This window comes from Pelodiscus sinensis, chromosome 31, assembly GCF_049634645.1.
Source record: "Pelodiscus sinensis isolate JC-2024 chromosome 31, ASM4963464v1, whole genome shotgun sequence".
NCBI lineage: Eukaryota > Metazoa > Chordata > Testudines > Trionychidae > Pelodiscus > Pelodiscus sinensis.
The window spans coordinates 8,417,860-8,443,243 of NC_134741.1; the positions used below are offsets into that span (position 1 = coordinate 8,417,860).

Genomic DNA, 25,384 nt, shown 5'->3' on the forward strand with positions numbered 1-25,384 from the left:
GAGGAATTGGGTGTGAGGGGGGGCAGAGGGGAGGGGGCTTGGATTAAAGTTAGGGAGCCTGGTCAGTGGTCAACCCTATTCACCGTGCTGCCCAAGAGTGGTTCTTGTTCTGCCCTGGCCCAGCTGATTTCCCCCTTCCCCCCCAGTTGCTCCAATGCTAAGAGCCGGATATGCTGACTCAGGGATTTGCGCAGGGGCTGGCAGGGAGCCTATGAAGCCGCAAACTGGGTGTTCGACAGCCTGGGCCAGTGGCGCTGCCTGGCATCTCCAGGAGCCTGTTGGGCCAGGGGCTTCCAGTCCCAAACTGGACACCTGTCTCCCTCAACCTTCCCCCTCTCACCCTGCCCCCATCCCCTCACAGCTCCCCTCTCCCATCCCTCATAATTTCTGCTCCTCAGCTAGAGAGACCCACTATGCAGGCACAAGTGTTGGGGTCCAGCCATCTGATCTGGGTGTAACTCGGCGTGCTGCCATGCGACTGACTGTTGTGCCTTACAGAGTCACAGGCACAGAGCTATTGGAGATGGCAAAGCCCCATGAGCTCACGGAATCTATGGGCCTGGGGCCAGGTCAGGGCGTCTCTTCCTCATATTTGCAAAATGCCTTCCCTGTGTGTGTCCAGTGCAGCTCAGATTCTTTTCTGTCTCTTTTCTCTAGGACATAAGAAACAGCTTGAACAGGTAGGTGGCTCGCACGCCTGTCATACTGCACAGCTCAGGGAAAGAGGTTGGAGCTGATGTTGGCACCACATTTCCCCAGGGCTCTACAGCCAGATGTTGGATAGAAATGTCTCTGACTCACTTAATTCTGAGGGTCTGACCCTTGCACAGCAGACTCTGGAATTCCCCATTCAGGAGCACAGTCTGACTTCAGATATTTCCTAGAGCTGTCACATACCTGGGGACTGTCTGCCTCAGGACTGTGGGGCTGGAATATGGGTCTGTCACTGCTGGACACTGGGCACATTTAGACCGGGGCAGCAGGGACCCAGAGTCTGTATTACCTGAGGGTTGTTTAGAGACCTGTGTGGAAGGAGCAGGGGAGGGAGAAGCTGGTGTCTAAGTCTGGTTCCTAGTGGGTAGATTCCTGCAGCCCTTCACCTGGGAACATCCTGTCCCTCATTGCCTGGAAGCTAAAGAGTGAATTAGCCATTGAAACTCAATTCCACTTTTGTCCCCAGCTGGTCTCTCCGGGCCAGAGGTGAAGAACATCAGTGGGACGAAGGTTGCATAGCCATGGGCTGTGTTGCCCCTGCTCTCAGGCTGGGGGAATTCAAGGAATTCTAACTCCAGACCTGTTAGAGCTGAGACTCACTAGCCAAATCTTATCATCTGTAAATGAAATAGAATCACGTGGAATTGTTTCTGTCCAGGTGTGAGATAGGGCAGTTCCAGCTGCCAGAAGAGATTTCCCCTGAACTGGAAGAACAAGTCGATGCTTTCTCCCAGAAAACGATTGCGCTGTCAGAGACTCTGAGGGAATTCAAAGGTACCTAGAGGGATGGAGTAGGGGAAAGTTGTTTAACTATTAGAAACTATTGAATCTGGCCTTTGAAGCCAACCATCCCCTGCCTCAGTTCCCACATGGAGAATGACGGCCCCATCATGCTGCTCTCCTTAGAGGCACTGAGCAAACAGAGTCAACTGCTTGCAAATAGAGCCAGGTGTTTGCAAACGCTGAGCCTCCTGTTGGTGTCAAGGGATCAAAATAGGTAAAGTTAATGTCATGGCAACGTCTTCGCCCCAGCACAGGTCTAGGTTATGACAAGAGGTGGTTAGTGACTGAGAGAAACCAGGTGGGAGGGGATGAGGAGGGAAAAGTAAATCTCACTTTCAGTTTGTGTCTCCTGGGGCGGGCATGAGGCTGCAGAGATGTTGGCTCCATTGCTGGGAGGTGCCCAAGCGAGAGAGGACACGGAAAGTTTGACCTTTTCATACTAAACCCTTGAGTGTGTCTCTGGTCTCTGATACAAGTGAAATGCAAAGTTCAGCGTGGAGACGTTGTTATAAAGAGGAGAGCCTGGAATCTCACCTCTCTTATCCCTTCCCCACCAGACACTCTGCCCTCTGCACTGGAGAGAGCAAGAGGAAAATCCCTGGGAGCTTTCAGACAAGGTGAGTTTTTCAGGTGGAGATTCTTTAAATGAGAAAATTCCTGTGAATAAATCTTCAAGGGATTGTCATTAAAGTTACCAACCAAACCCAGCGACCATAGTGCACATAGCCCTAAATCTCACCCACTGATCAGTGAGGAGACCTGGGGTGCTCAGTCAGTTTCAATATGGGGTTGGTTTCAAACAATAAGTAGGCTGAAAGGCTGAGAACTGACTGGCTTCCATGGTATCAGTTTGTTCATGGCGAGAAACTGCCGGATACGCAAGGGCTCTTCGGTCTAGTGCAGGCCTGAGCAAAATACAGCCCATGGGATGGATCCAGGTCACCAGGCCATCTGATCCGGCCCACTGATGCTTGGCGAGCAATGGGCTACTTCCATACTTGCAACTTCCCACCTGCAAGCCACTCAGAAAGTTTTCTTCCTCCATTCAAGCATGCCACTCAGTGAGCCTGGAGGTGAAGGGGGAAGGCTTCAGGCGCTGCTTCCACCTCCAGGACAATCTCATTGGCTGGTTTCTGGCCAGAAAGGAAGCACCATGCCCCCTCCTCTCTGGCTCATAGTTATTCACTTACCCACATGGCCCTGCTGCCTGTGCGAGGGTTGGGCAGGCTCCTTGCCTGCCTCAAAGAGGTGCTTGGCTGCTGGCCGGGAGTCACTCAAGTAAGTCTCCTGGCCAGAGCTTGCCTCTGGCACCCCAACCTCTCTCTTCCCCTCCTAATTCTCTGCCTCCCACTCCTGCCTCCCACTCCACATACTCGAACTCTTTGTTTTCTTCCCCCATTCAAGTATGCAAGAAGCTCTTCATGGTCAGAAACCCTCAGCTCCCTATTTGTCCACTCAGCCACTTTTCTAAATGAACCTTACTTTAAATATCTCATGAGTAGTTGGCTAATCCAGTGCCCCAGATCATACCTGCCTCCTTAACCAAACTCCTTCCCAGACCCCTCTTTCCCTCCTGCATCCCAAACCCTCACCCAAAGCTCCTTTCTTCCCCCAGTGTCCATCCCATTCGCTGTATTTCCTGCTTAATGTCTTGGAAGAATGCAGCTCTCAACCACTTTCCAAAATCTTGGAGTGCCTCTCCCCCATCAAAATGAATTGCCCATCCTTGGTCTAGTGGATACAACTCAGTGAGAGTCAATAACTGAAAGCTGCAGCCGGAGAATTTCAGGCTAGAGAGGAGGCACAAATATTTGATGGGTAAGAGGATTCACTGCTGAAACATGAGCAAAGAACTGGTGGGTTCTCCATCTCTTGATGTCTTCAAATCAGCACTGGGCAACTTTCTAGAAAACATGCTGTGCAGAAACTATTCCGAAGTAGGAATAAGATCCTCCGGAAAAGGGCGCTTTTTCCGGAGGATCGGGGCCAGTGAAGACGCTCTTTTCCGGCTTTTCTAAAAGCCGGAAAAAAGCGGCAGACATTTTTATTTAAATGCCACGGGGGATATTTAAATATCCCCCGCGCATTTCCCTATTGCGACTCGTGAAATTAACATGCCCCTTCCGGAAAAGGGGCCAGTGTAGACGAGCCCTGGGTGCTGAGAACTGAATCCCATTGTTGCAGGCAAAGTAATGTAACTCAAGCCAGGTATTGAGAGAAATAAATACGGCTTTCGGATCTAACTCATGTGTGGTGTTTATGGAATATCTAGACTCAGCGTTTGCCCAAAACTGCAGAGTCCAACATGTTTTTCACCAGGGACAGAGTCTGGGCAGAATTGGGGTGTGGAAAGAATTAACGCCCTTTTTGAAATGTCTCCAATTCCCCTTCTCCCCCTGCCAGGCTGCAGAACACCCATTTCTGACTCCAGCTCAGCCCCTCGCCTGCAGAGCCAGGGACAGGAAATGGCCGTGGCGGAGCCGGTGAGCTTCGAGGAAGTGGCTGTGTATTTCTCCGAGGAGGAATGGGCTCTGTTGGACACAGGCCAGAGAGCCCTCTACAGGGATGTGATGCAGGAGAACTACGAGGCTGTGAGCTGGCTGGGTGAGGATTCCTATCCTCTTGTGTAACAGAAGCTGGGTGGGCTCTGGAGTAGCTGGGTTGGGTTTGGTTCAGGGTCCTTCATTGTCTGAACCCCCAATATCAGCAGTATCTGCCCCAGTAATCCTGACTCCTGTGTGAGAGGCGGTTCAGTGACATAATAGTGGTGCTGCTCGTCCCACAGCTAAGGTCTCACTGTGGTTCCCACAATGTTGCCCATGCTGTGCCTTGGCTGGAGGTGTCAGTGGAAGGGCCCAGGCAGGAACAGCAGGGACCAGAGTTGTGGGGCTGGGTGCAGCTGCTCTTAGTGTCTGCAGGGTCTTCTTGTGCTATTGTGCTGAGCCCTTGGAAGGAAGGCGCCAACTCAGAGTCCTTCCTTGCCTCTGGTAGATTCTGTGCAAGCCAGAGAGGCACCAAATGGCAGGCCCGACTGGCCACAAGAGGAGGGCTGCTGCTGCTGACAGAGTAGAAACAAGGCTGCAGAAGGGGAGCTGAGCTGCAGGAGCATCTACAAGCAGCAGAGAAGCAGCCCATCCTGTCTCCACCTTGGCCAGAGTTGTGACAAGAACAGGAACAGGCCAGCACTGCCCTGGCTGTCTGTAGGACTGACCACTGTTGTGGGCTGCTGACAGGGCCCACCATGGCACAGGCAGTCAGGATCAGGAGTGTGGACCATAGGCAGGGCCTAAAGTGGCCAGCCAAGGAATCATTTTCCTGATCAGACAATTCCCCTGCCTCCTGGCTCAAGTAGAGCATCTGAGCCCAAGAGCAGGGCAAGTCCAGCCCCCAGCCAAGAGCTTTGTGGACAGGGCCCATAGGGCTCTAGAGCTCTGCTGGATCCTTTCCCTCTCAGCCCTAGAGACCTGACATGTCAGCTCAAATATGAGTCCTGGCTAGAGGCATCTGTCAGTCCTGAAAGTCCTAGAGCTCTCCCCTTATGAGCAGTGTGTTCCTGTCCTGCCCAAGTATGGAACAAGCCCTAAGGGAGACTGAGTTGTATCCTGCAGAGTGCAGCAGAGCGCTCAGTTCCCCATGGGAGTCAGCTGGGCTATTCCCAACATGGTAGTGGTACAGGGGGAGTATGGAATTAGTGTATCCTGGGATCTTGTACCAGCCAAAGACCAGTCTATGGAAGGTGGGGAAGGAGCCTTTCTGGGTAGGAAACTCAGATCCTGGCTTTGGAAGCAACAATGGCAAAGACCTTAATGAAAAAGATCAGCATTTGGTTAATTTCTCCCACAATAGGATTTCCAGTCCCCAAAGCTCATGTGCTCTCCTGGGTGGAGCAAAGGGAAGAGCTGCAGATCCCGGATCTCCAAGGCTGTGAGGAAGGGGAGATCATCAGTGATACTCACACAGGTGAGAATTCAGCTAAACTGACTCAAACCAATTTCTGTGGTCTCATAGCAGGTGTTGGTTGTGTGTTTTCATCAAGTCTGACTGGCCCTTCAGCCTGTCTTCAACTCCAGTCTCAGAGTGCTGTGTGAGGAAAAAGTGATGAGGGAGCAAGGTGAACTCAGCTCATGATTATTGTATCTTTACAGCCATTCTTTGTGTGTCCTTCCCCCCCCCCCCCCCCCCCCGCCCTCCACATTTTCTGTTCACCATTCAGAGTTTTTCTTTCAGCTCAGCACAGGGAATGACTCCTGTGTGGTTTCTCTCTCTATCCCAGCAGGTGATGAGATGCTGAAAGAGAACAATGAGAGGAGTCTTCAGGAGGAAGGACCTGAGCAAATGGCTTCATGTGGGGTATTAGTGGGAAGATCTGAAGGGCATGTTTCTCAGAGTCCTGATCAAGGAGAGACTTGTGACAGTCAGCGTAGTCTACAAAGGCAGCAGGGAAACCATCCCGGAGCAGAACAGGATAAATCCAGTGACAGGAGCAGAAGGTTGAAAACAAACATAGAAACTGTTCAAACAAAAATCCCCCATCAACATTCACCTTGTTCTTGCAGTGACTGTGCAGCTCCTATTAAACATGAAAGAGCCCACACAGGAGAGAAACCCTTCAGCTGCTCTGACTGTGGAAAAAGCTTCAGTCGGAGGTCTCACCTTGTTAACCATAGGAGAGTTCACACCGGAGAGAAACCCTTCAGCTGCTCTGACTGTGGGAAAAGCTTCAGTTGGAGGTCAGACCTTGTTAACCATAGGAGAGCCCACACAGGAGAGAAACCTTTCAGCTGCTCTGACTGTGGGAAACACTTCAGTCAGAGATCAAACCTTGTTAGCCATAGGAGAGTTCACACCGGAGAGAAACCCTTCAGCTGCTCTGACTGTGGGAAAAGTTACAGTCAGAAGTCATACCTTGTTATCCATAGGAGAGCCCACACAGGAGAGAAACCCTTCAGCTGCTCTGACTGTGGGAAAAGTTACAGTCAGAGGTCAAGCTTTGTTAACCATAGGAGAGTTCACACCGGAGAGAAACCCTTCAGCTGCTCTGACTGTGAGAAAAGGTTCAAACGGAGGTCACACCTTGTTAGGCATAGGAGAACCCACGCAGGAGAGAAACCCTTCAGCTGCCCTGACTGTGGGAAAAGCTTCTGTCGACAGTCACAGCTTGTCAGCCATAGGAGAGCCCACACAGGAGAGAAACCCTTCAGCTGCTCTAACTGTGGGAAAAGCTTCAGTCAGAGGTCGCACATTGTTATGAATAAGAGAACCCACACAGGAGAGAAACCCTTCAGCTGCTCTCACTGTGGGAAAAGCTTCAGTCAGAAGTTGCACCTGGTTAGACGTAGGAAAACCCACATGCAAGAAACCATTCAGCTGTTCTGACTGTAGGAAATGCTGCAGTCAGAGGTCACAGTTTGTTATCCATAAGAGAACTCTCACAAGAGTGAAATCCTTCACCTGCTCTGACTTTGGGAAATGTTATTGCGAGATTTCAAGTTGTATAGAGTTGAAGCCACACATGTGAGAAACCCTATAGTGGTGGTGAGCAAAATTTTCTCTGTTGGCACAATCTAGCCTGCCGAAGGCTTTGATCCTGTCCACAAGGAAATGCCACGCCCCACTTCCAAATGGGCATGTGCTGAGGGGGAAGGAGCTTAGCCCCACCCCCTCTTTGTGTTGTGTAGCTACTAGAGAGGAGGCAGCGCTAGGCTGAGTCCTTGCCACACAACCTAAGGCTGGCATTAGAGGCACTACTGCCACTGCACTGCTGGCCTCCAGGGCTACATGGCCATGTCAGGGGTGCCTCTGCATAGCTGCAGCAGTAGCACCTCTGGCCCTGGATTGAATGGTTATGTCTATACTGGCATGATTTTCCGAAAATGCTTTTAATGGAAAAGTTTTCCGTTAAAAGCATTTTCGGAAAATTGCATCTAGATTGGCAATCTAGATGTGCATTTCTGCAAAAAAGCCTCGATTGCCATTTTCGTGATCGGGGCTTTTTTGCAGAAAACAGTACTGTGCTGTTTCATTGGCCCTCTTGCGCAGATCATTTGCGCAAGAGGGCTTTGGCTCGAATGGGAGCAGAACAGTATTTGCGCAAGAACACTGACGATCTTGCACAAGATCGTCAGTGTTTTTTCGGAAATTCAAATGGCCAGTGTAGACAGGTGGCAAGTTTTTCTGCAAAATCAACTTGCCAGTCTAGACACAGCCAATGGTTGCAGCAGTGGTGCCTCTGGTGTCCGGGGCTGGTCCTGGTCTTTGTGGCTGCTGCTGCAATAGCAGAGCCTCGCTACAGGGTGACCAGGACAGTGTGGCTGCAGATGTTGCTGCAAGGGGGGCCCAAAGCCAGGTAATATTTGCTGTCCTCTCCAGATACTCCCTCCCAATCTCCTCAATTCCCTTTCCCCTGGAAGGCAGCTCCCCCAACTTGCTCTGGCACTCTCCTTTTTTCTTGCACCCTCTCTCCTGGCCCCACACTGCACCCTTCCCCTGGCCATATAGCTGCCTGCTTCTGCATCCCAGATCCTTCCTTAAGACCCCAACCCTTTCTTGAGCCCCCTGTTACATTATTGGATTTTAAGGTGAGCATACAGATCACTTGCTGTGATCATGGGGAACTGTTTGCCTCAAATTTGGTACAAAGTGGGCCATGGGAGGTATGAAATGAAAGCTGATATTGTGTTGATTCTATGTATGGTATTCATGTACTTGTTTGGAGTTGGTATGGGGAGTTATCATGATGGGCTCTGTTGATGCTGTGTATGGACTGCCTGTCATGGGGAAAGAATGTCCAATGAGTGACTATTCTAATCAGTACGGATCCAAGGACAATGGCTCTCCGGGTGGCCAATACACAGCTGAGGAATGCATGTGGTAAGGTGCAAAGCAGCCAGGTTACAATGGCTGCTGGCATATGAAACATGTCACTTGACCATGTGACTAGGTCCAGCTTGGGAACCACCAGGAACGAATATCAAACACCGTGAGGGGGGCTCCATCTTATCTTCAGTCTTGCTACTTATCCCAGATGAAGCCTTGCTAAGGACAGAGACAAGGGGAATGAGTGCTGACCCCTCCTGATATACAATGTACGCCAAAGACTTTTGTGCTAGCAGTTTGTAACATCTCCGCTACGATCCTGCATCAAGAATTTGCTGATTGATGTATATAATGTATTCTCCTTAACAACCTTACTCTGAACCTTTGTTTTCTTTTATTAATAAACCTTTAGATTCTAAAGGATTGGTCCGCTGTGATCTTGTAGGTAAGATCTAAAGTATAAATTGACCAGAGATTCATCACTGGTTCTTTGGAACCAGGTGGATCTGTTCTGGGTTGGAGAGATTGGGCTGTATAACCCCTCACCTGTGTGTAAGCCCAGGGCTGATTGTGGCACAGGAAGAGCTGGAGTATCTGAGAGTTTTTACTTATGAGGCTTCCTGTGGGTGGACTGGCAGGTAACGTGCTCTGTATGACTGGTTTGTGACCTATTTCAGAAAGGTCTCCAGTCAAGGGCTGTAAGCAGTCCTGGTTTTGAGCAATTTGCCCTGAGTGGATTCCCTCAGCAGTGCCCAGGCCCAGCCCGGCCCTCTCCAAACCTGTAGACTACTGTTGCTCATGGAAACTCACTGTTAATTACACAATTAGTCAAGCCATTTTGCTAGGGCTGCATCTGGGGAGTTGCATTTAAAAGGTTTAATCTCTTCAGTAATTTAACTTTCATGTTAGTTGATCAAACTTTATTGTATATTATGTAAAATATTTATGTCCAATACATACCAAAAAAATCAATGTTTTTACTTATTGTAGGGGTGGAGAACTTTTTTTGTATTGGGGGCCACTCACCCACAGAAAAATTAGTTCGAGAACACTCAAAGATGTGGCCCCTGACTGAGACACCTCACTCTTGTGGCATTCACAGGATAAGGGGAAGAGACAGAGAGGACTGAAGTTCAGGGCTTCCCATAGGCCAGATTTACTTTCCTGAGGTTCCAGAGTTAGTGGATTTTGTGGATCTCCTTAGGCTCTAGGGTGGAAACAAAAGTGTGCTGACCTGACTCTGCACTGGGCTAGTGCTGTGTGTGCCATGTAGCTTCCGGCAGAGCTGTGGGCAACATTTAAGTCCTGTAGTCACTCTCTGACGTACCTGAAGAAGGTCTCCAAGAAGCCCTGAGGGTTGGGTTCCTGCAGATCCTGGAAGGCAGCTTGCAGAAAGTACTGTATCAGTAGTAAATGCCTTGATAGGTTTCATCACTGTATTGTTTTGACAGATTCCCCACCCCTCCCTTAGGCCTTGCTCCTAACCCTACCCCCTTCCACCACCAGTGTTACCAAAAGACAGACAACATAGAGGGCCACGAGTCTTACATGTGTAACATCTTGTCTCCAGAGTTGGGGGAGGACTATGCATTTTATACGAGAAGAAAAACAAACCCCCTTTTCCTGGTCTTTGGTCTGTTGTAGTCTTCCTGGCATGGGAGTGGGAGACTGGGCCTGCCCACTCCACTGGACTTCTCCCAGGAACCCTACAGGAAGAGCAGCTGGCAGGGCTTCTTGCCCCACTCTAATACCACTACCTCTCCACGGGCCTCTTCACCCACTGCTTCCTTCTATTATCCTCTGCCTTTTACCTTGGGGCTCAGCTTGGCTGTGCTCTGCATCTCTCAAAACTCTACCCCTTGCTGCCTGGGAGGAAACCTTTTATAGGGAACGGGAGGCCTTAACTAGCAACAGGTGCTTAATTAACACCTGTTGCAGGCTGATTCCTAATTAGGCCTTCATTATCTGCCCTGATTACTGGGCTGTATTCAGGTGAGGCTAATTGGGAAACAAGAAGGTATTAACCCCTCCTCCCAATATGGCTGCCTTCTATAGCATTTTGTAGACCTTCTGTGAGGCCTTGGTAGTCCCCTGCTCTAGGTGTGCTGTGTATTCTCCTACACCCCTCTCTCCTTTTTGGGTGAGGGGTGCCTATGGAGTGGGTTGCCTTTTTATGGTTAGCAGGTCCTGGCTACCATTACATTCTAGGCCAGGCCCCCTTTTCCACCAGCTTTTTTAGCTATTGAGGGTGTGGGGGGTTTTCCTGCCCTTCTTCTGGGTGGGGGGAGCTCTTTCCCATTTCTTTCAGGGTCTATTGTACCCCACCCTTCTCCCCTTCAGTATGCCTGACCTCCCCTATTCCTGTTGCTGCTTCTTTCTCTGAGGTAGAGGAGGTAAGGGGGCTGCTTTAGAGCAGCCTCTTGAGTTCTCTCTCCTCCCACAGCTTGTCCTGTGTTGGGGATGTAGGTAATAATTCCGGACACCCTGGCTGTGTCTAGACTGGCCAGTTTTTCCGGAAAATCAGCCGCTTTTCCGGAAAAACTTGCCAGCTGTCTGCACTGGCTGCTTGAATTTCCACAAAAGCACTGACTTCCTACTGTAAGAAATCAGTGCTTTTTGCGGAAATACTATGCTGCTCCTGTTCGGGCAAAAGTCCCTTTTGCACAAAAGTTTTGCGCAAAAGGGCCAGTGTAGACAGTTGAGATTTGTTTTGCACAAAAAAGCCCCAATCGCAAAAATGGTGATCGGGGCTTTTTTGTGGAAAAGCGTCTGTGCCAATCTAGACGCGCTTTCCCGAAAATGCTTTTAACTGAAAACTTTTCCGTTAAAAGCATTTCTGGAAAATCATGCCAGTCTAGACGTAGCCTTTGGGTGCAGGTGAAAACAAGCAGAGGATTTATTGATTCACACGGCTGGTGGAGTACCCACTAGGGGTAAACCTGGTGAGCACTAACTTAACCAAACAAACATTAGATTATACATTCAGCAGGTGGGCAGAGGGGAAGTGATTTGCTAGGTCTAGCAGTGGAAACATTATGAGTACATAAGCCAATGGACTACAAGGTTACACAGGATCCCTGCCCATCACCAATTAAACATCTTATCAATAATACAGGTAATTATTCCTAACAAGTAAAATGAGCCAACATAAACAGAGGCATGTTGATGGTAACTCTTTCAACTGGAAATATAATGCAGCTGCTGCAGGGGTGATATTGCCTTGGGTTAGCGCAGTCTTAGGGACCCAGGCTTATTTTCTAGGAATAAAGAAGACAGTGAAAAACAATCCTGCAGAGTTGTTTGGTACGAGCCTTATCAAAGTGAAGCCCACTTGCAATGTGGTTGCCAAGGGTCATGGTAGCTACTGTCTGTGTGCTTCCCAGGCCTGGCCTAATGATTTAAGATTTGAGTTCTCATTTCTCAGCAAGATACCATGGACTGCCTCAGTTTACCCCTACAGTTCCCTCCTCTTGATCTTAGGGCTCTTTAACCCACCAGGTTAAGTACAATTTCAGGGTTTTTAATTTACTTTAGAAGTGCTGGTACAGCACCAGTACTATTATAAATGTTATAATCAAAACTCGCCACATGATTTGGCAAAACACTACTCAAATCCATCCCCAAGATATTTTGTCACCAGTAAAGGCACTGCCCGTGATTATAGATTTGACCTCTACTTCCTGGTTGAGTGTTTCAGAGTAAGGTGTTATGGCATGGTCCACGGTTTTCCCTATGTGTGTGTACCTCAGACGGCCAATCCTGATATGCCTTTGGGCACCGTCCACCAACTCCTCAATCTCTGCCTGCAGGGCCAGTAAACCCTCCTCTAGGTACTTACTTCCTCCATGCCACTCAGGATCCCATGTTAGGTTACCCGTCATTGCCGAAGTGCTGTAGTGCCAAGTCCTGTGAATGGTCAGGGTAGCCCAGCAAGGGACTGTTATGCACACGGATGGATATGTAGAGGGCAGGGCCTTCCATTTAGTTCAATGGTGTGGACTGTCTGGGTGGTCAAACACCAGGGCTGTGTCTAGACTAGCATGATTTTCCACAAATGCTTTTAGCGGAAAAGTTTTTCTGTTAAAAGCATTTGCGGAAAAAAGCATCTAGATTGGCACGGATCCTTTGCTCAAAAGTGCTTTTGTGCAAAAGCATCCGTGGTCAGTCTATACACGATTTTGCACAAAAAAGCTCCGGTGGCCATTTTCACCATTGGGGCTTTTTTGAGCAAAAAATTAAGTGCCTGTCTACACTGGCCGTCTTGTGCAAGAGGGCTTATCCCTGAGTGAGAGCATCATAGTATTTGCGCAAGAAGCACTGATTGTGTACATTACAAAGTCTGTGTTCTTGCACAAATTCAAGTGGCCAGTGTAGACAGCTGGCAAATTTTTGCACAAAAGTGGTTGCTTTTGTGCAAAATCTTGCTAGTCTCATAAACTCATAGACTTTAAGGTCAGAAGGGACCATTATGATCATCTAGTCTGACCCCCTGCACAGTGCAGGCCACAGAATCTCACCCACCCCTCTTAGAATAATCCTCTCACCTATATCTCAGATATTGAAGCCTTCAAATACTTTGAAGGCCCCAATATGCAGAGAATCCTCCAGCTGTGATCTGTGCCAATCTACCCTAGAGGAAAATTCCTTCCCGACCCCAAATATGGCGATCAGCTAAACTCTGAGCATGTGGGCAAGACTCATCAGCCAGACACCCAGAAAGTTCTCTATAGTAACTCCTATCATCCCTCCATTTTCCTATTTCCTACTGATAATGAATGGTCAATTAGTTACCAAGATCATGTTATCTCATCAAACCATCCCCTTATCATAGAATCCTAGAACTGGAAGAATCCTAGGCAGGACCAATCCCATCTAAATCAACCCAGCCAAGGCTTTGTCAAGCCGAGACTTAAACACCTCTAGGGATGGAGACTCCACTACTTCCCTAGAGAACCCATTCCAGTGTTTCACTACCCTCCTAGTGAAATAGTTTTTCCTAATATCCAACCTGGACCTCTCCCACCACAACTTGAGACCATTGCTCCTTGTTCTGCCATCTGTCACTACTGAGAACAGCCTCTCTCCATCCTCTTTGGAACCTCCCTTCAGGAAGTTGAAGGCTGCTATCAAATCCCCCCTCACTCTTCGCTTCTGCAGACTAAACAGACCCAACTCCCTCAGCCTCTCCTCATAAGTCATATGCTCCAGCCCCCTAATCATTTTGGTTGCCCTCCACTGGATCCTCTCCAATGCGTCCACATCCTTTTTGTAGTGGGGGGCCCAGAACTGGACACAATACTCCAGATGTGGCCTCACCAGAGCCGAATAAAGGGGAATAATGGCATCTCTGGATCTGCTGGTATGGGGAAAATCAAATAACTCCAATTGTGTCTAAGGGGGGACTGTGCAGAAATCATAACTTTCTAAAAGAAAACTGCTGTAAGGGTTAAAAAGTTTTCCAGGCCTCTCTCCCTGTAACAGAGTGAAATCAAATTAGCTCTAATCAAAGACCCTTACAAATGACTATCTCAAATTCATGGAGACTCCTAGTCTGTCACAATTTGTCATGTAAACCCTTATCTTTGTCACGGTTTGCCTTGTAGACTCCTCCACTCAAGTTCTCATGTGACTTTGTGTACTGTAAAAACTTACTTCTAGCACTCCTGGGGTGAACAGAAGTCTCAGAGTACTTCTGCTGAGACTTTGATATGTTAAAGAAGAACAATCCACAACTGAACTGTCTAAGCATTCTGTATATAGGATACCTGAATCTGTCTGTCAGGGCTGCTGCTTCACTCTTGGAAGTGACAGCCTGCATGCATGCATCATAAAGTTTTCTCTTCTAGGTTTCTCTCCTGCCTCACTGATTTGACCTCCGGCCTCGGACCCTTCTGGGGACTCTGTACCCCAGGGGAGCGAGATTTCCCCCTCAATTTGGTGTCAGAAGTGGGATGGCTTGGAACTCCAGTTGGAAAGGCTGGTGATGAGGAATGGGAACGGACTACAGCGCGCATCTGGAGGGTAAGGGATCCATTTAAAATCCCCCGGTCCGCCTCCCTGTTCTCGTCACCAGCTGGACCGGCTGGCGGTAAGAGTCATCTTTTACTTAAAATTTTTTGTTAAGAGGCTTGAGGGAAATTTAAAATGAAAACACTGGGTATAGCCAAATAGGGGTTGGATTTTGTTGTTGTTGTTGTTGTTGCTGACTGATTGGTGGCGAGTCCAAGCGCATGGTTTTGAGTGAGTGAAGTCCGGAGGGGGACCGCAGCCGCACCAGTGCTGTCAGTGTCACTGCACAGCTGCTGAAAGCAAGGGCGGTTTCCCCCGGCACATAAGGAGTGTGAGTGAAGCTGACAGTTTGTGTGGACTCCCACACTATCCTTGGAGAGGGTAGTGTTGCTGGACGCCTGTACTATCCTTGGAGAGGGTAGTACTGTTGGGCTCCTGCGCTGTCCTTGGACAAGACAGTGCTAACATGGATAAGATTGCTCCTTCAAGTCTGTCTCCTACTGAGGGGAAAGGTTTCTCACAGCCTGGGACTCCCTTGTCTCAGATGATCAGTCAGCTAGGTATTGCCTGCAGGTTTGAAACTAAGGAGACTTAAGGAATTATTGAGCATTTGGAATGGCTATACTCAGGGAAATGCCCAGAATAAATGGCAACTAGAACTTTGACTTACAAAAGCTTGCTTATCTTAGAGTTTTCCTCGAGGAAAAACATCCTAACCAGATGGAATATTGGTGCCTCTGGGAGGATGTGGCAGTAAAAAAAAAAAGAATCAGAGCATTATGGCTAGCAAAAAAAGATTATATTGAAAAGCTGCAGCAAGAATTGGCTACTCTAAAGAAACAGCTTGATTCCCCAGATGTGCCATCTGCACCCCCACCCCGCTTTGGACACTTGTCAGCTGAACATTCTTTCCTGTTATCTCCCTTTTCTCTTGTAAACCTTATGGGACCTGACTTGTTGTGTAAATTGGGTGCAAACCTTCTCTGTAGAGAGGAAGGGATATTTGTTGACCTTCCCCCTATCAGGCTCCAAATTTGATGGCATTACTACTCAGAGGAATCTGATGAGACCTCAGGACATACACCCCTCCTGGACCTCTCAGATGTCCCAGAGACATTGTGGGCAGCCCATTGTGAATGAAGTGGGGTTGCTAGCCTCTGCAACACCAGTGCAAATAACATACAGACACAACAAGCCTTTCCCAAGGGTAGCCCTGTATCCATTGGCTAGGGAGGCACAAGAGGGCATTAAGCCTGTAATCTCTCCCTCCTTAAACAAGGGATACTTGTTTATACAACTTCACCATGTAATACACCTATACTACCTGTGAAAAAGAAAATCTATAGATTTGTAGAAGACCTAAGAGTCATTAATAAGTATGTAATCCCTAGATTTCCAGTAGTACCTAACCTGGTTTTCTGTAATAGATTTATGTTCTGCCTTCTTTTCTATTCCAGTGCATAAGAATTCCCAATTTCTCTTTGCCTTTTCCTTTCAGGGTCATCAATTAACCAGGACATGTTTTTGTAAAGTTATTATAAAAGCCCTACTCTGTTTTCTCAGTTTTTAAAAAGCTGACCTTAATTCTCTCTCTCTTCCCTGCAGTTCTGTGTTAGTTCAGTATGTTGATGATGTGCTAATTGCTAGTAAAACTAAGGAAAGATGTAAAACTGATACCTCATATGTGTTAAAGTGTCTTGCTAATAAGGGTCACAAGGCTTCCAAAGCCAAATTGCAGTTTGTAAAACAAAGAGTTCAGTACTTAAGGACATTTACTTTCAGGAGATGGCCGCCAGTTAACACCTGAGCGAATCTCACATGTTTTTTCCATTCCTCACCCTTTCACCAAAGTCAGGTATACAAATTTCTGGGTACTGCAGGATATTGCAGACAATGGATTCCTAACTTTTCTGAACTCACCAAACCCCTTACTATTCTACTCTTAGACTTAGCTCCTGACCCAGTGACCTGGTCCCCAGAATGTGAATCTGCTTTCCTTTCCCTTAAAACTCTTCTGCACAGTGGGCTTATCTAATTATAGCAAGCCTTTTACTCTGTTTTGTCATGAACAGGATGGAATTGCAGCTGGAGCTCTCTGTCAACCCCTTGGACCCACACCTCGTCCAGTAGCTTATTTTTCTGCAACACTGGACTCAGTAGCCCGTGGGTTCCCACTTTGTCTGAGGGCAGTTGCAGCTGCTGCTGAATTACTTTAAAAAGGCCCAACCTGTCACATTAGGCCACAGCATTATCTTACAGGTCCCTAATGCTGTCTCTGCTCTCTTACAGCAACACTACACTCAGCACCTGTCTGTTCAGAGACAAACCCTGTATGAGAATGTTATCCTCTCTTCCCCAAATGTGGTAATTCAAAGATGTAATGTACTTAACCCAGCTACTTTTTCTCCTTTACCCTCTACTGGTAAAGCACATACCCATAACTGTGAAGAATTGCTTGAGCACTGTGTAAAGCCTCCCCAAGATTTGTCTGCTCAACTGCTGGAAAATGCAGATCTTGTATTGTACACTGATGGCTCATGTAAAAGAAATGCAGTTGGTAAAGTAGAGGCTGGATATGCAGTGGTCTCAGATAATGATGTTTTAGAGGCCTTTTCTCTTCCAGGAATCAAATCAGCTCAGGCTGCTGAGCTCATCGCTTTAATTCGTGCTTGCCTTTTAGCTTCCGGACAGTCTGCTGCTATTTATACTGACTCAAAGTACAAATTTGGAAACAACGAGGTTTCCTTACCTCTTCTGGTATCTCTCATGGTCCCCTTATTTCCCAACTCCTTGATGCTATTCAGCTACCCACATCCCTCTCTATTACCCATTGCCCGGCCCACACAGGTGCCACTGATCCTGTTTCTCTGGGTAATGGGAGTGCTGATGCAGCAGCCAGACATGCGGCAGCACATGGACCTCTGACTCCCTTTCAGATTCTGGTCTCTCTTTCCCTCCCTGTTTCTTTGCAGGACCTGATAGAACTACAGCAAGCTGCTCAACCTGCAGAGAAAAACCTTTGGGAGAAAGCAGGCTGCTCCTTATCTCCAGCTGGGATAATGGGTGCACCTGATGGCTGCCCAGTCGCCCCAAAAATCTCTCACACGGCAGCTTGCTCAGGTGTCTCATCAAATGACACACATGAGCAAAAGGGGGGTGGCCTCACAGATCCCAAAACAATGGTATGCCCCAGGCGTGCACCTAGAAGCTCTCAAGAATATCTAATTCATGTGTGATTTGTAAGCAGTTTAATGTTGCAGGAGGCCCACAGTCTAGCAGCCACACAGAAAGAAGAAACCTAGACATAAAATGACGGTTAGGAGAGCTTGCACCTGCAGGTAAAGGAAGCCCTCCCAGTACCTACTGATGTACTGTGCCACAACATCCAACCAGGCGACTACGTGTTCGTGAAGAAACATCGCAGAAAGAATTCCCTGACAGCCCGGTGGAAAGGACCGTTCCAATTGCTGTTCATCACCCACACAGCAGTAAAGGTGAAGGAGGGCCCCTCGTAGATCCACGCAAGTCATGTACGCCGAACTGCAGATCCAACAGAGCTGATTGACCCCGTCACCCAGGACCCCTCCCTGGAGGAATCACCCGAGGACGAGGTTCAGCGGACCGAGGCGGCAGACTCTCAAACCAGACTGTTACCAAACCGGCCTCCACCAGGTGCTTCGAGGTACAACCTGAGAGGTAGGACTGTACCAGCAAAGACCTACAGGTGAGCCTGGTGCCCCGTAGCTCTCTCAAAGGGGAATCCATTCCAGTATTGAGTGAACTAAGAGACTACGAAATCTCGAAGAGTGCCTGCAGAGGCAAGCCAAACAATACTAACTGATTAAGTTTAGTTAAAAGACTGCTTTGCTAGTTGCTAGATAATTACTATATTATTATTATTATCCTTCTACTTTAGAGACTTAAGATACTATAAGATGGGGATTGTTTTCCTTCTTTTAGTAGTCAGAATAGCCTTAGTGTATAACTTTCCCCACCCTTATTGGGAAGCCCTGCAAAAGGTTGTGTCCCTCACCAATGCAAGTGACTGTTGGATATGTGAACAGCTCATAAAAGGCTCTAAAGGCCTTTTACCATTACAGTTTATCCCAACTCCTGCCTCCTTGTGGACCAGACCCCTAAAATTGAGATTTACTGGTAGTCAGTACTCTACAGGAGAGCGGGAGTGGGTAGATGCCCAGAATGATAACACTGTACCAGGAATACATAGTCATGGGGAAAACAGGCAGATTTGGCATAAAAATCTGATTGCCTCAGGGATTCCCCTTACTCAAGCATTACATCCATCAGGAACTATGTTTCCATTGTGTTTTGAAAGCAAAATTGGCACTGGTAAAGATCTGGGGTTGAATGGGCAGTGGGTCATTTACCCAGCAGATAAAGAAAACCTCCCTCTAAGATGAGACTTCATCCTAGCAAAGGAAGAATACCTAAGAATGTCTAGAATAACTTTAAGTAATACTCCAATAGGAGTATTAAAGGGGGGAATTGTGGGGAAAATCAAATAACTCCAATTGTGTCTAAGGGGAGACTGTGCAGGAAATCAAAACTCTCTGAAAGAAAACTGCTGTAAGGGTTAAAAGTTTTCCAGGCCTCTCTCCCTGTATCAGAGTGAAATCAAATTAACTCTAATCAAAGACCCTTACGAATGACTATCTCAAATTCATGGATACTCCTAGTCTGTCACAATTTGTCATGTAAACCCTTATCTTTGTCACAGTTTGCCTTGTAGACTCCTCCACTCAAGTTCTCATGTGGCTTTGTTCTGTAAAACTTACTTCTAGCACTCCTGGGGTGAACAGAAGTCTCAGAGTGCTTCTGCTGAGACTTTGATATGTTAAAGAAAAACAATCCACAACTGAGCTGTCTAAGCATTCTGTATAAAGGATACCTGAATCTGTCTGTCAGGGCTGCTGCTTCACTCTTGGAAGTGACAGCCTGCATGCATGCATCATAAAGTTTTCCCTTCTAGGTTTCTCTCCTGCCTCACTGATTTGACCTCCGGCCTCGGACCCTTCTGGGGGCTCTGTACCCCAGGGGAGCGAGATTTCCCCTTCAGTAGCCAGCCCCTCTCTCCAGGGAACTGCAGCCCCTCGGATCAGGCAGCTCCTCCCAGCATTCAGGAGGCACCAGGCCGAGAAGAAACCGTCTGACACGGTGCTGCCAGGGAGGGGCCTCACTGCTAGTCACTGTTCCTGGTCCAGGAGCAGAGCGACTTTTGCCCTGGGCACCGATATTGAGGGTTTGTGCCTCTGTTTGTGTGAGCCCCCATGGCACCCATTGGCTCCTGCAGGGGGGTGGAGGGTCCCCTGGTGCCATAGCTCCTCCTGGGGAGGGGGGGAGGGACCCCGTCCAGTATGTCCTGCTGGGGAGAAGTAGAGGTAGCCCATCCCCTATAGCTCCTTCCGGGGGAGACCCTGACCCCTTATCTCATGATGCGGTTTCAGTTTTTCCCTGGCAGATGCTCCAGACATGAGGGATGCCAGCGCACTGGCCCAGGCCGGGCCGGCAGTGATGGTCTTTACACATGCAGGGAAATGCCCTGGCTTCTCCCCCTCACAGAGTTGATGCCTCCCCGGGAGGCGGATGAACTGCGGGTGCGGGACAGCTCCCTGCCAGCAGGGACAGCAGCCAATGCACCAAATATCACTGGGTCTGCAGCCAGTGCTGGGAACTGGGCAGGGAAAAGGAGGCTTTTGTGTCACACACGTCTCAGGCAGGACGGACCCTCACTGAGCCCAGACTGTGACTGGTCCTAGCCAGGAATGTGTCCGGGGCTGGTTTGTGACACTCTAAGGCCGTGTCTACACTGGGCGTAAGAGCGACGCTGCCGCGGTCGATGTTCCGGGCTCTAGGGAAGACCGGCTGATTGGAACTGAGCTGTGCAGAGTCTTGTAAAGGGAACTACAATTTCTCTGGATATTTGCCAAGTTTTACATGTGGGTTTAGCAGAAGGGATGTTGTGGGCTCTGGAACAAGATGGGTGGGGCAGGAAAACTCTTCACAGGTAGGGGAATTAGCTCGAGTGGTAGAGCGCTCACTTTGCGTGCAAGAGGCAGTGGGATCGATACCCACATTCTCCATGGATTGATGTTTGCTACTTCCTCTTTTCCACAGGCAGAGCCAGCCAGGGGCTAAGTGCTTCCAGGGGCTCCTTCCCTCTTCCCATAAGGCAATGGACTGGTTTCCGCAGGGCAGGGGGTGTCATGTTTGCCTCACAGGGAGCAGTTCCCTGGCTAAAATCAGGCAGGCGAAGTCCAGCCTGTAACACCCATTGGAGGGGATTCACCTGCCTGGGGAGGGTGGGAACAGACCAGCACTTGGGAGCTTGGCTGCCAGCTGCTTAGCACATCTGGACACAGAAGAATCCCAAGACTTGGTTCTGCCAGGCTCCAGTTTCCCCTCTTCTGTTTCTTTTCAGCTCCCTGCAAACTGCCTCCCAGCTGTGGGTGAGGCTGAGTGTGTGTGAAACCAGCTGCGCTTTGGATGATTTTATTAATTGTTTAAAAAGCGTCAGGCATCTCCCCTTTAACCTCACTCAAAGACTCCTGAGAAGTCTGTCTCCTGTGTCCATCTCCGCCTCAGGCCAAGTTTTCGCATGTTTCATATCTAAGGAAACTCCTCCTCCCTTTTCCCTGCCAGTCCTTCCCGAGCAAGCTCTACCCTTCTGTGCCAAAATTCCAATAAAGTGTATTATCCCACCAAGTCCCTGTGATACCAACTTCTTCCTGCTCATTACCCATCATTTCCATGTGTCTATACGAGCATCTAAGACACAGATTAGATTTTGCTTCCCAGTGGTCCCTCGTCCCTCATTTATCTCTGCGGTTACAGCCCCTGCTCTCTTCCATTTCTGGCCCATCCCCCAGGTGTCCATGTTGTTCACTTACCTGTGGGCTTTGGGCACCTGCCCCCATCAAACCTAGTTTAAAGCCTCCTCACTAGGTTAGCCAGTCTGCACCCAAATACTCTTCCCTTCCTCGACAGGTGAACCCCAACCCTGCTGAACAGCCCTTTCTGCAACAGCATCCCATGGGCAAGGAGGCCAAAGCCACCTGCAAACTGAGCTGTAGCTTTCTGTGCCCAGGAGGCCAGAAACCGCCTGGACTCCATGGCTCGAGGGAAGTGGGGAATGGCTGCACTTTGGGAGTCAAAAGTGTTGTCTGGAAACATAAAGAGCTATTTTAAAGAGACTTTGGAGGAGGGCACCATGGCTTAGCTGGCTAAAGCACCTGCCTCATAAACAGGAGATCCTGGGTTCAAGTCCCAGTGGTGCCTTGTTGTAACCTTTGCTCACATTTTCCTAGGTCCTTCTGGGACACAGAAGAGGCCTCCCCTGGAACTTCTGGTTCAGGAAAGGCTGACTGGGGAGGGATGTTGCGAAGAAGGAAACAACAAGCCTGGAGCCAGTGCAGGGGCTGCTGTGACTGGCTATAACAGGGCTCTCACTGCAATTACTGGGACAGGAGAGTCAGCACCACACACACTTGTGAATGCGTGAAGGAGTCAGGGCCTAGAGAGCCTGAGGGTGCAACCTCTGCAGCTCCTGCAGCCATAGAGAGTCAGGGTCTGTGGGCATCAGGAGCTTCTCACTTGTGGGGAAGAAACCTCTTGGGACTTGTGGTTTCCTTCTTCCCCACACACCTCTGCAATCAGCCTTTTCCTGAGCCAGCAGTTCCATGGGTGGCCAGAGGAGGCCTCTTCCCAGAAGGGCTTAAGTAAATGTGAGCAAAAGCTGCAACAAGGCACCAATGGTAACTGAACCCAGGAGCTGCTGTTTATTAGGCAAGTGCTTTAACCAGCTAAGCCACGGTGCCCTACTCAGACCCACCTCTAAACTGTTCTACTGTATGGTCCCAGACAACACCATTGTCTCGCAAAGTTCGTCCATTCCCCATTTCCCTCCTGCCTTCTCACCCTGGCGGTGTCTGGCTCCCTGGGCACAGAAGGCTACAGCTCAGTGGGCAGAGGCTCTAACATGCACATCTCCCCCAGCCGCTGGGACTGTAGAGTTGCCTTTGAGGTTCTACAGGTCTGGGGGAGGGCAAAATGCAGCAAACTTTGATTCTCTGGCTTGTAAACCTCTTGGTCTCAGGGTTTAGGTTGGAGTCCCCAGGTGGGGGCCCGGCCTCCTTCAGTTTGGTCCCTTCCTGAGGGCACAAAACTGACAACAGAGAATTCCTTTGCCCTGCAGCAATCTCTGTTGGTCAAAGGGTTAGCAACCGAATATTTGCCCAAGTTTAAGTGCAGCAGAAAATACCATTAAGTGTGTTTCTGTGGTGTAGTGGTTATCACATTTGCCTAACACGCAAAAGGTCCCTGGTTCAAAACCAGGCAGAAACACAGGGTCTGCTCTTATTGCTGTTCCTCTGGGTACCCACAAGGCAGTTCTAAGGCCTGCCTCCTGGTGCAGGGATGGGTGGCCTGTGTGCTGGCTTTCAGGAGCATGTGGGAGACAGCTCAGCAGGTTAGGCTGAGATAGGAGGATGCAGGGCTGGGGCTGAGACTTCTCAGCAGTGCTTTACCTGGGACCAGGTCATTGCAGCCACACAGTCCAGGACCCACCCTGGAAGTGCCACTGCTGTGCACCTTCAGGGCAGTGTGGCTGTGGCCTTTGGTGCAAGTGGACACAAAGCCACATAATCTCATGCCCAGACCCCAACCACCCTGTTCCCCTTGCTTTCTTCCCCCCCACCTCACCCAGCACCCCCAGCTTCCTTTGACACCCTCCCTTCTTCCTGCTCCCCCACCCTGATCCTTTATCCACGTTCCTTCTGCACCCTTTCTCCTGGCCACACACGGCTCCTTGGCGCTTCTCAAGCCAGGCCCTGCAAGGAGCCACCAGGGCAGGAACCAGCCCTTGGAGCTCAACTTGCACCGGGTCTGGTAGTTTCCCACCACATCTCACCTGGGAAGAGGTGACTTGTTCTCCTTTCTTCTGACCTTACGTCTCCGTTCCCTTCAAAGGTCTCCACTGCCTCAGGACCCGCCTCCTCAGGACGCTGCCCCTCTGCCACTGGGCTGGGAGCGGGAGACTCCACAGTCTCTGCACTTGGGCTGAGGAGTCTCACGGGAACTCGTCTGTTGACGGCATTAGTCAGCCCGATGGCCAGCCAGATCCATTCTGTAGCGCTGCCCGAGAGGGAGCTTTACAAGTGCCCAGTGTCCATTGGTATTTTCTGGGGCTCTGTGTAGGGGATTGGGTTTGGCCATCTTCTCCACGGGAAATGCCTCTTCTTTGGAACAGCAGCTCCCAGGAGTTCATGGAACTTCTTCTTCTCAGCTTGAGAAAGGGACGACTCAGGGGGGATGGGAAAGATATTTGTGCTGTGAAAACAGCAGGGCCCCCAGGGAAACTGGTAAATAATCCCAGTGCCCAGGCCTGATGTTACCTGCCCCACACAATTCACACAGCAAACCTGGCTCCCCGAGCACAGGGCGAGTCTGGGGGCTCATTGCTGGGCCGTGGGGTGAAGCAGCAAACCAGCCTCCTCCTGTGGGGCCTGTGAGTGTTGCTGAATCTGGGCCCCTGCGCCTGGGCAATGGGAAACAAAAGGTCTGGGGGCCACACACAGACCCCACTGGGCTGAGCAGGAAGTGGCTGGGACTTTGCTTTGTCTTTGCCTGTGGGCTTGGCTGTTTGCAGCCTGGAAACCTCCTGGCTCCTCAGACCACTGGTCTGGATGGAGCGTTACAGACGTCGGAATAATGGAATTGCTGTGTAGACGCTGCCATTGTTATTGCAGTGTAATGGCCGTTATGCCCAAGGAATGCTGCTGTGTAGATGCAGCCTCAGAGAAATGCTTTCATGAGCATGTGGGAGGAGCAAGGGCTCCTACAATGTCAGGAGAGATGGGGAAATGAGGTCACCTCGCTAGACATAAAAGAGATGATATAAGAAAAGAGGATGTGTCAGAAGTGGGATTTGAACCCACGCCTCCATTTGGAGACCAGAACACCCAACTAAGGGAAAGACAGGTCCTTGAGTCTGGCGCCTTAGACCACTCGGCCATCCTGACACCTATGCAGACACCTCCAATGGCAGTTTTCTTACATGTGTGAGTTGCTCGGGGAGGCGGCGGGAGCACCTCTCTTTCCCCACCTAACAGCCGCTCTACAGTCCCATTTCCATCTCTCTAATGATAGGAGAAGGGGCCGGGTTTCAGGATTTTTTGCGCAAGAACCTCCCAGTGTAGACCTAGCCCTGCAGTCAGAGTTCGAAGGCTGTACCAAGAGGCCAGGAATGACATCCCTTGTTTCAGTATTTTTTCTCCTATAAAATTATCAAGCTATATTTAGCTAAGCTGTTTGTGAGTAACTGGCAGGTACCACAGTAGCCCACATCCACACAAGCGCAAATGACCTCACTAGTGGTGCACATTATGAAACTCACTCCACCCATGGATGGAAAATCTCAGAGGGAACACGGCCCCCCGCCCATCTTCTTCCCTGCATTGGCAGCCACAGTCCCTTTCAGCCACTGGGACACCCCGGGAAGAGAGGCAGGAATGGGGCCAAGTGCAAGTCAGGCTGAGGGGGGCAGGCAAAGCTCATCTTGCCTTGCAGGTCCACTGGCAGCAGCAGCTCACTTGTATTCTGCTGAGAGAAAAATATGCCTGAGAGAAACATGGGCCGCAGAAAGCTTGTAGCAGTTGCCAAAGTAGCTCAGTTGGGAGAGCGTTAGACTGAAGATCTAAAGGTCCCTGGTTCAATCCCGGGCTTTGGCAGAAGCCTTGGTCAATGCAGCTTAGTCTCTTTTGGCATCTCTCCATCTCTGGCAGGCCAGTATCTGCAGTCAGAGTTCAAAGGCTGTATCAAGCCCTGTGTTGGGAGCAAAGGTCTAGCGAAGTATCGTGTGTGTGTGTGGGGGGGGGGGGGCGTGTCTTGTTCCTTGCTCATGCTCTGCCTCTGCCCCCAGGCCTTGGCCAAAGAATTAGTAACAGAATTATTGTCCAAGTTTATGTACAGAAAAAAAAAGTGGTTTAAGCATGTTTCTGTGGGGTAGTGGTTATCGTGTTTAGTTAATATGCAGAAGGCCTTTGGT

General features: G+C 49.5%; 1 protein-coding gene and 4 non-coding genes across 5 annotated transcripts; 4 read left to right on the top strand and 1 right to left on the bottom strand.

The window, feature by feature from the left end:
• The first annotated feature begins 664 nt into the window (after positions 1–664).
• LOC142821552 (uncharacterized) lies at positions 665–8,733 on the top strand. The gene is made up of 6 exons (XM_075912814.1): positions 665–680; positions 1,373–1,488; positions 2,055–2,114; positions 3,901–4,101; positions 5,344–5,457; positions 5,771–8,733. The coding sequence occupies exons 4-6, from the start codon at positions 3,963–3,965 to the stop codon at positions 6,871–6,873; spliced, it is 1,356 nt and encodes a 451-aa protein (XP_075768929.1). The 5' UTR covers positions 665–680; positions 1,373–1,488; positions 2,055–2,114; positions 3,901–3,962; the 3' UTR covers positions 6,874–8,733.
• Positions 8,734–21,544: 12,811 nt separating this feature from the next.
• Positions 21,545–21,618, top strand: TRNAM-CAU (transfer RNA methionine (anticodon CAU)). Its single transcript has one exon. It is a non-coding gene; the product is annotated as a tRNA-Met (tRNA).
• A 992-nt stretch (positions 21,619–22,610) lies between these two features.
• Positions 22,611–22,683, top strand: TRNAV-AAC (transfer RNA valine (anticodon AAC)). Its single transcript has one exon. It is a non-coding gene; the product is annotated as a tRNA-Val (tRNA).
• A 1,567-nt stretch (positions 22,684–24,250) lies between these two features.
• TRNAL-CAA (transfer RNA leucine (anticodon CAA)) lies at positions 24,251–24,359 on the bottom strand. Its single transcript has 2 exons — positions 24,322–24,359; positions 24,251–24,296 (listed from the first exon to the last, which is right to left on the bottom strand). It is a non-coding gene; the product is annotated as a tRNA-Leu (tRNA).
• Positions 24,360–24,994: 635 nt separating this feature from the next.
• On the top strand, positions 24,995–25,067 carry TRNAF-GAA (transfer RNA phenylalanine (anticodon GAA)). The gene has a single exon. It is a non-coding gene; the product is annotated as a tRNA-Phe (tRNA).
• Positions 25,068–25,384: the final 317 nt, after the last annotated feature.

Bases quoted from the DNA above. Each gene is read 5' to 3' on its own strand.
- LOC142821552 (XM_075912814.1), top strand. From the start codon at position 3,963: ATGGCCGTGGCGGAGCCGGTGAGCTTCGAGGAAGTGGCTGTGTATTTC. The intron at 4,102-5,343 runs GTGAGGATTCCT...CTCCCACAATAG, and splicing joins CGAGGCTGTGAGCTGGCTGG to GATTTCCAGTCCCCAAAGCT. The intron at 5,458-5,770 runs GTGAGAATTCAG...TCTCTATCCCAG, and splicing joins CATCAGTGATACTCACACAG to CAGGTGATGAGATGCTGAAA.